This window comes from Tursiops truncatus, chromosome 1 (assembly GCF_011762595.2).
Source record: "Tursiops truncatus isolate mTurTru1 chromosome 1, mTurTru1.mat.Y, whole genome shotgun sequence".
Classification (NCBI taxonomy): domain Eukaryota; kingdom Metazoa; phylum Chordata; class Mammalia; order Artiodactyla; family Delphinidae; genus Tursiops; species Tursiops truncatus.
Genome location: NC_047034.1, coordinates 176,283,159 through 176,292,214, shown reverse-complemented (window position 1 = coordinate 176,292,214; position 9,056 = coordinate 176,283,159). Strand labels below are relative to the sequence as shown.

Sequence of the window (9,056 nt, the reverse complement as noted above, 5' to 3'; positions counted from 1 at the left end):
TAAGTCACCTCCCAGAGCTCTTGAAAAACCCGTCTCTGGTGGAGTCAGCTCAGGACTGCTTAGGGTCTTTGAGGGTAAGGTACAACTGTCCCTGAAGCTAGGTCACATTCAAGTTTGGAACAGGGAGTCTTGCCCCTTCATTGTTTCTGTTTCTCTCTGTGGAACCGAAAACCTCGGTAAATTTGCCTCTGGAACAAGTGAGTGCACCCTGGGGAAAAAAAATCCTTTTCTAGAGGCTTCTTGGGCTTGGCGGGGCACTTTTCTTTTTTCTGAAATCCGTAATTTCCAAATCTATAAAAGACGATCCATGTTCCTGGAAGCGGGACACTCACTCCTCTTGAGGAGAGACTGCTAGCTGTTGGCAACAGTCTAGAAGTTACTCAGAAAATTAAAACATTTTCACATGTTCCCAGCCCATCTCCTTGAAGTCATTAGTCCACAAGACGACATCAGGGTTTACGGCGAAATTGTTTCTCAGGTGTTGTCTTTAAAGTTAATTATATTTCAGCCACCCAGGACAAACTTCCAAGATTACCGTAGAACTCCACCAGAATGAATTGTTTGTCCAATCATAGAATGTCTTAATTTATCACCGTAAATTGTTTCTCAGAGTTACAATTTGCATGTGAAACCACTCTTCTAAGTCCAACTTAGAGAAGGCTGTTGACACACCAGTTGGAATGGTTCCAACAGCCTACCTCGCAAAACGCTTCAGATTCACAGAATTTGCTTTGTAAAAGTAAGTGGCTGTCATGTTAATATAATTAACTCTAATTTTTGACATGTGAATATGTGTGGAAGTGTCAACGTTTTTGTGGAATATCGAACTCTCAATGACAAATAGGGCCAGTGCCACACAAAACAAAACTGGAAAATATACTTCTTTCATCATTGGAAGAACTTGCTGAATAAACATTTTCTCACTGTGTTCATCCCCTAATTCTGATGATGATAATAAGGTGTTCTATTTAGGCATTTATGTTGGTTTTAGTGTGTACAGTCTTAGAAGTGGTGGAGGAAAGGCCTCACCATACGTGCGTTGTATTTGCGTGCTGTTTCTCGGTGACAATCTGATTCAGCGGTTCTATGCTGAGAGTATTCTTACATACCTTTGAGTTCTCTTTAGAGCTAATGGACAATGAAAAAGTATTCCTAGTGCATAGACAAGAGAAATTGGTTTGGGTTCCAGTTCTCAAACAAAAATAGAATACAAGCCTGGAGGGGAAATAGGGAAGAGAAGATGTTGGGAAAAGGTGAATGAATGTTAGGTAGGTAGTCACAGGAGAGAGCATTGGGGAAGAAAACCTCAGAACTGGGAGTCATAACTGGAAAACCAGATAAATACTACTTGGCAGCTGGGAAGGTTTAGGACACCTCAACTTGGACTTGGGATGGGAGTCCAGAGAGCAAGCACTAGCTGCTCCAACTAGGTAGGGAATATGCAAGGGCAGATGAAACTTGAGTGGCTAATAAGAAGTACCATGGGGCTTCCCTGGTGGCACAGTGGTTGAGAGTCTGCCTGCTAATGCAGGGGACACAGGTTCGAGCCCTGGTCTGGGAGGATCCCACGTGCCGCGGAGCAACTAGGCCCGTGAGCCACAACTACTGAGCCTGCGCGTCTGGAGCCCGTGCTCCGCAACGAGAGAGGCCGCGATAGTGAGAGGCCCGCGCACCGCGATGAAGAGTGGCCCCCGCTTGCCACAACTAGAGAAAGCCCTCGCACAGAAACGAAGACACAACACAGCAAAAATAAATAAATTAATTAATAAACTCCTACCCCCAACATCTAAAAAAAAAAAGAAGTACCATGAGCCAAAGGCACTCTGAATGCGTGGACCTCTTTCTAATGTCTACGAGTAGATAACGTACCATTGTAAATCTTGTGTAACGGTTAAGAGCATGAACTTTTAGAGTCAAGGTTGTTACACAGGCTGTGAGATCTTGAACAAGTTAATCAACCTCTTTCAGCTTAAGTTTCCTCATATGCTAGGGAAAAAGAATAATAGTACCTACTTCATTGGAGTGTTGTAAGGATCACGTGAATGCTTAGTATATTGCTTGGCACACAGGAAGAACTCAACGAATGTTACTGTTATAGTTGTCACCATCATTATAGTTACATTAGTATAACTGGATATTTATTTTTGAGAAACAAGCCCATCCAAAGAGAATGGGTGACTGTATTGCCATTCAGTGAAGAGCACAGGAGAAAAAATAAGGATTCCATAGCAGGAACCCTGAAGCTTTCTGCCCTTCTCTTGTCAGTTTCCCCCGCCCCAGGCAACCACTGATCTGTCTTCTGTCATTATAAATTCTTTTCTAGAATTTCATATAACTGGAATCATATAGCGTGTTCTTTTTTGTATCTGGCTTCTTTCACTCAAAATAATGTCTCTTCAGATTCATCCATGTTGTTTGTATCAGTAGTTTCTTCCTTTTTATTGCTCAGTAGTATTCCATTATTTGAGCTAATAATAAACTTCATTCATTCATTCATTTCTTGATTAACATTTGAGTTGTTTCCAGCTTTTGGCTATTACGTATAAAGCCAAACCATACAATTCTTTGTGTAGATGTATGTTTTCATTTCTCCTCATTATTTTTAAGCTATGCTCTTAATTTGTACCTAAAATCCTTTCTTAAAAAAAAAAATCCTTTCTTTGTGGCCTCCTTAGGGACTTTTCTCCATGAATTATTAGCTTTCTTGCAGGCTGTGTGGCTTCCTAATTGTGCTTTTCCCTCAACCAACCAACATTCTAATTCTGTTCTTCAAAAAAAAAATCAAATCAAATAAACAGCCTTCTTTTAACCGTGATATCTCCTTGAAGGTAGTCTTTAGTGTCTCTGGGTTTTACTGCCAGGTTCTAGTCTCTCTCTTTTTCTGTCTACCTACTAGATCTCCCTACTCGGATGTCCTGTGTATACCTCAAGTTCAGCAGCACCTTTAAAACCGTAGTGTGTCTCTTTATGCTTTCCCTTCATACCTCCCAACCTGTGCTTCCCCTAATACTCTCTGTTGACTCTCGGCACACCATCTAAGTGGTCTCTTAAGTCAGAAATCTCCCTTCACCTCCTTCCCTCCTCCATTCACTCAGCTCATCTACTTGTAAACCCTTGACACCATCCCTCCTGTTATTACCCTTCATTATCTCTCACCTGGACCAGTGGAGCTTTACAAACTTTAAGATGTATACACATCACCTGGGGATCTTGTTAAGATGCAAATTTTGATTCAGTAGACCTAGGGTAGGGCCTGTGGTTGTGTATTTCTAACCAGTTCCCCGGTGATGCCCACACTGCTGTTGCATTCTGTCTCACTCAGTCTCTTGGTAATGTCATCCAGTCTTACAACTTTAAATACCATCTATATGCAGATGACCGCAAATCTAGTAACTCTCTTGTCCTCTCCCCTGACCTGGGCTCTGTTCTGTGTTACCTACTTAACACCACTGTTTGCATATTTAATAGACATCCCAAACTTAACTTCTTTATAAGCTGAACTACTGATCTTCTCCCCTAAACCTATTCCATGACCACCTTTCTCTTCTCAGTTAAAGGTAACTCTAGTTTTTTAGTTGCTTAAGCCAAAAATTTTTGGAGTCATTCTTGACTCCTCTTTCTCTCGCAGCACACATTCCATCCATCAGCAAATCACATTGGCTCTACCTTTATAATATATCTAGAATCGAATGACTTCTCACCACTTCCACTGCTACCACCCTGGTCCATGTCAGCATCATCTCTCACCCGGGTTACAGCAGTACCTTCCCATCTGGTCTCCTTTCTTCCACCCTGTTCCCCCTACATTCTGTTGTCAGCTTTAGCAGCCAGAGAGATCCTTTGAAAATATGTTTGGTCATGTCACTCCTCTGCTCAGAAACCCTGCAGTGGCTCCCTTTTACCGCTGATGACATCTACCAAAACTCCTTCCCTCTGTTAACTCCTGCTCAGCCCTTCTGATCTCGCTGGAGATCCTGGAACTGGGCAGGCCTGCTTCTGCCTCAGGGCTTTTGCATTGTTTCCTTTGCTTAGAACATTTTTCCTTTAGGTGTCTGCATGGCTCACTCCCTTGTGTCCTTTAATTCTTTGCTCAAATGTCACATGGTGAGGCCTTTCCTGACCACCCTATTTAGAATTCCAACACTCCTTATCCTCTTGCCTTACTTTGTTTTACTCATAGCCCCATTATTTAATATGCCATTATACGAATGCATTTTTTAAAAGTAAAGTTATTTATTTATTTTTATTTTTGACTGTTGGGTCTTTGTTGCTGCGCGTGGGCTTTCTCTAGTTGCAGTGAGCCGTGGCTTCTTTTGTTGCGGAGCATGGGCTCTAGGCACGTGGGCTTCAGTAGTTGTGGCACATGGGCTCAGTAGTTGTGGCTCACGGGCCCTAGAGCGCAGGCTCGGTAGTTGTGGCGCATGGGCTTCATTGCTTGCGGCATGTGGGATCTTCCCGGACCAGGGCTCAACCCCACGTCCCCTGCCTTGGCAGGCGGATTCTTAACCACTGTGCCACCAGGGAAGTCCTGAGAATTATTTCTAAAGTGCACTGATATATTACTCCCTATTTAAGCCCTCTAAAACATCCCCATTCCCTACAGGATAAAATCCAAACTCTGAGCATGGGGACACCCTAAAACAATCTTCCAACAGTTCCATATTAACTTAGAAAAAATTATAGTAAAGTAGAAAAAGGAAGAGAATTCTTTGTGGAATTTTTTGACCTTTCTCCAGTGAAATGTTTAACTATGACATATGTCTAATTAGGAATTCCATTTTTACATATCTTTAATTTTAATCTAAGTAGAAAGTATATATTGAAGACTAATGGTATATTGAATATACCCAAGCTTTCAGATTAGATGAGCATTTAGAAATTCAATATTCAATTCAATTCAATTAGTAATTAGAAAGTTTTCACTTCTAGGGTTTAGCAGCTGTGGAAAAAGTCGTGTGAAGACTAACTTTAATTTTTTTTTTTTTTTTTTTTTTTTTTTTTTTTGCGGTACGCGGGCCACTCACTGTTGTGTCCTCTCCCATTGCGGAGCACAGGCTCCAGACATGCAGGCTCAGTGGCCGTGGCTCACGGGCCAGCCTCTCCGCGGCATGTGGGATCTTCCCGGACCGGGGCACGAACCCATGTCCCCTGCATCGGCAGGCGGACTCTCAACCACTGCACCACCAGGGAAGCCCCGTTTTTTAAATTTTAAATGGAGAGTAGTGGATGTCAAACATCAAGTATTTTTTTTCTTATAGTAAATTTAATGAGTGTAATGCTTAATGTTTTTATTTTCTCAGACTTCCTTTTACATTCTCCCAGAAAGTTGCTCATAGGTGCACATGCCCAACATTTTGCTTACAACTTCAGAGACTTTGTACCTCTGAAGCCCAGGTCGCAGATTGAGAACGCTAAAACAAAGCATCCCCCATGAAGTTGCTCAGCAAAAGTTTTCCACTCGGAGCAAACATGGGTTATAGCAGAAAGTGTTGTCAGTCTGTGAGGGACGATTGCTGATCATGGCTGTCTAAGTTATGAGGGGCTAAAAAATAGCAGTTTTAGAATTTTATACTTTTCACCTGTGTGGAGAAAGAGCATGCCTTGTATTTCATACGATATTGGTAGCATAAAATAAACGTTTCTTAATGAAATTAACTCTGGTGACTTGGTTTTGGAGGAAATGATAACAGCATAAATGTGCATGAAAATTCAGTTTTATAGGTTATGGGTTAAGGTGCTGGTTAAATTTTGCTTCAAGTTATGCTTATCAATTAAGAAACAGAATTCCGTTTTCTGGAGTTACGTTAAGAATGTTGCATAATTTCAAGACACAGAAGTACCAAGCAGGGACTTCCCTGGTGACGCAGTGGGTTAGACTCCACGCTCCCAATGCTGGGGGCCCGGGTTCGATCCCTGGTCAGGGAACTAGGTCCCACATGCATACTGCAACTAAGAGTTCACATGCCACAACTAAGGGACCCGTGTGCTGCAACTAAGGAGCCCTGGAGCCACAACTAAGGAGCACATGTGCTGCAACTAAGGAGCCTGCAAGCCCGCCTGCTGCTACTAAGACCCGGAGCAACCAAATGAATAAATTAGTTTTTAAAAAAAGAAGTACCAAGAAGCCTTGGTCTTAAGAAGCAGCCTCTTGCATTTAGAAAAAGTCAGTTAAAAATTTCCAACTAGCGAAAAATTGTTGGATTCTGTATGTATTTTGAAGGTGAAGCCATTAGGACTTCCTGATGGGGTATGGGAAAAGAAAAACAATGCGTTTAGGATGATTTGAGGTACTTGACTATAGCAACTGGAAGGATGGGTTTGTCATCAGCTGAGATCTTCAAGTAGATCAGGTTTGGGGGTGAGGGGCAAGATAGTTCAGAAAAAAAGAAACTTCTGATAAAAATCCTATCTTGAGATAAGTTGACATTCATCTGACATGTTGATATTTGGTTAATGAGGTCTAGAGAATGTAAAAGGCTGTGTTACTTTTAAATAGTTTCTGTTAACCATAGTAAAAGAATTATTTCAGGGGATTTCACTGTTAACCTATGAGTTACTCACGTTTCTAACTCCTAAGTTTTAGCGCTATGTCTGGAATGTGAAAGGTGCTCAGAAAATGTCAGTGTGGTGGATAGATAGTGTGTTGGTGGGTAACTTCCCCTGCAGCAAGTATCACCTGAACAGAGAAGCAGATGGAAAACAATCATTCCCATTTGTGAAGATCTGTGTCTGTCATAGATGTGTTGCGAGATGTTTGTATTAAACTTGTTCCTTCTGCCAAGAGATACTGTTCTTCCCCTCAAGAAATGGCATTATCTCCACTTACTAAAGACTTTGAGAGCATCTGTGAGTATCTAACTACTACTTAAAATCCCTCAGAATCTGTGCATACACACAGAACAAGTCAAAAGACAACATCATGCAGGTCAGTTGGCTATTTTCTCTAGACAGCAGTTGACTGTCATGATGCAAGAGATTGGTGTAGCCCAGGTAGGGGAGATCGTGATGAGTTTTACTCTAAAATCTCCCACTGCACTTTTAAAGAAGTGATCGATTGACCTTGTTCAAATATACACTCTGGATCACTGTGTTCTTTTGAGACTAGACCTTTGTTCATTACTAAGATCTATATTTTTCTTTTTCCTTCTCAGTACTTTTATAGTGGCCATCCAGCTGATGCTACTAACTTCACTGAAACAGAAAAGGAGGTTCAGAAAGTCAAAGTACTAATGATCTTGAAAGTATCTAATAGGAGATCCTTACTGGGGCTGAATTTGCTTGTGATATCGACCCAGTGATTTTGGTTGAACGATTCCTTTTTATCCATTGTCAGTGCTCATTAATCTTGTCACCTGACAAATTTCTTCCCAGTGACTGGTTTTGCTGTGCTTCTTGTTGTCGTGGCTCTGATGTTCAGCTGACCCCACTTCGTCTAGGAGTGGCAGGGTGGAGATGGTCACATGTTTGCTGGCAGTAGTCAGATGACAAGGCTGCTGGAAAAGGCTTAACCTGCCAAGACATATATCTAAGGCAGGGGACCAGCAAGGCTCAGATGTCAGCTTCAGACTGTTGATTTAGCATCTGGCCTTTGACAGGTTACACTGGCCAGCCAAGTCAGCCCCAGGCTTGAGCAAAACACTGTAGGATAAAGAATGGGATCTAATTAAATGGAGTGGAAATAATGTGAGAAGGATGGCTTTTTATATCCCATTCTAACCCTCTCTGCTTTTTCTTTGCTTTTAAAACTCTTGGAGCAGCTTCTTGGAGCTCCTGCCTTAAGAGGAGCTATACGTTCCCCTTGCAATGTAAGAATCCTACCTGAGCATTTACTTCCCTTGAAGGACTGGTTAAGCCTTTAAATAGGTATGGGTTACTTGGGAAGTTTTTGCTTACCTGTAGAAACCACGCTGCTTACTGAAAGCATCACAGACAAGTAGTAAAGTTCAGGAGTCCTTTTTTCCTATATTTGGGAGGAAGAAAGAACTGTTAGGAATACTTGTCTTTTAATTGCAATACATATTTTAAATGTTTTTGCTGAAAGGGTTTAAACAAAGGCACCAACTTAGCGGGAGATGGAAAGCTCGCTGCTTAATGTGCCAGCCCCGTCCAGCAGTTCCTACCACTGTTGATTAATGTCTTAACTTTTTTTTTTTTAATTCTAGTAAAGCAGACTTCACTCTACAAAAAGAAAAATCTCTCATGGAATTTTTAAACTTTCCCTGTTGAAATGTTTTAACTGTGATGTGTCTACTGAGGAGTTCTATCTCTCCATCTCTATGCCTAGTGTAAGTAGAAAATAAATGTTGAGGACTAATGGTGCATTGTATACAGCCAAGCTTTCAGGTTAAGATGAGCCTTTGGAAATTCAGTATTTAAGAACGTACACAGTCGGTTGCCAAAAATGTTAACACTACGGTGCAGACTCCTTCACTGAAGGACCCCACACCAAATACAGAAAACATCCTCTTTAGTGCCTGTGGGACCGGTTCCATCTGAGTAAGCAGCACGGTAAAACCTAAAAGGACAGCAGAACAGCCTCAGTTTACTGGGTTGAATTATCTCAGAAATACATTTCTCTTTTTTTTTTTATTGAAGTATAGTTGATTTACAATGTCTTGTTAATTTCTACTGTATAGCAAAGTGAGTCAGTTATACATATATGTGTTTCAAGTTCTTTTCCATTATGGTTTATCACAGGATATTGATTATAGTTCCTTGTTGTTGATCCATCCTATATATAATAGTTTGCATCTACTAACCCCAAACTCCCAATCCTTCCCTCCCCCACTCCCCCTTCTCCTTGGCAACCACAAGTCTGTTCTGTATGTCTGTGAGCCTGTTTCTGTTTTGTAGATATACTCATTTGTATCATATTTTAGATTCCACATATAAGTGATATCATATAGTTGCTGCAAAATGGCATTATTTCATTCAGAAGTATACTCTTGAATGCAGACCCTAAATAGAAGGTGTTTCCTCATGTATCTATTGTGGAACAAAAGTGCTCAAAACCTAGCCAGGCTAAGGTTTTCCTTTGATCGAGGTCATGTGCTTAC

The 9,056-nt window shown here is 41.3% G+C and overlaps 1 protein-coding gene across 8 annotated transcripts in view; it reads left to right on the top strand.

Moving 5' to 3' along the window:
* Nucleotides 1-9,056, top strand: part of NMNAT1 (nicotinamide nucleotide adenylyltransferase 1) — a 28,171-nt gene that overhangs the window by 141 nt on the left and 18,974 nt on the right. For 2 of the 8 annotated variants that reach the window (XM_019930909.3, XM_073796326.1), the window contains exon 2: nt 8,163-8,285. The exons of 1 other annotated variant lie outside the window; for it this stretch is intronic. In XM_019930909.3, coding sequence (XP_019786468.2) covers nt 8,242-8,285 — 44 coding nt within the window. In that variant the 5' untranslated portion in view covers nt 8,163-8,241. Of the gene's footprint in view, nt 1-6; nt 75-224; nt 740-5,081; nt 8,286-9,056 lie in introns of those variants that run through there. 5 more of the 8 variants (XM_073796321.1, XM_019930910.3, XM_073796333.1 and 2 more) reach the window with 5 other exon arrangements.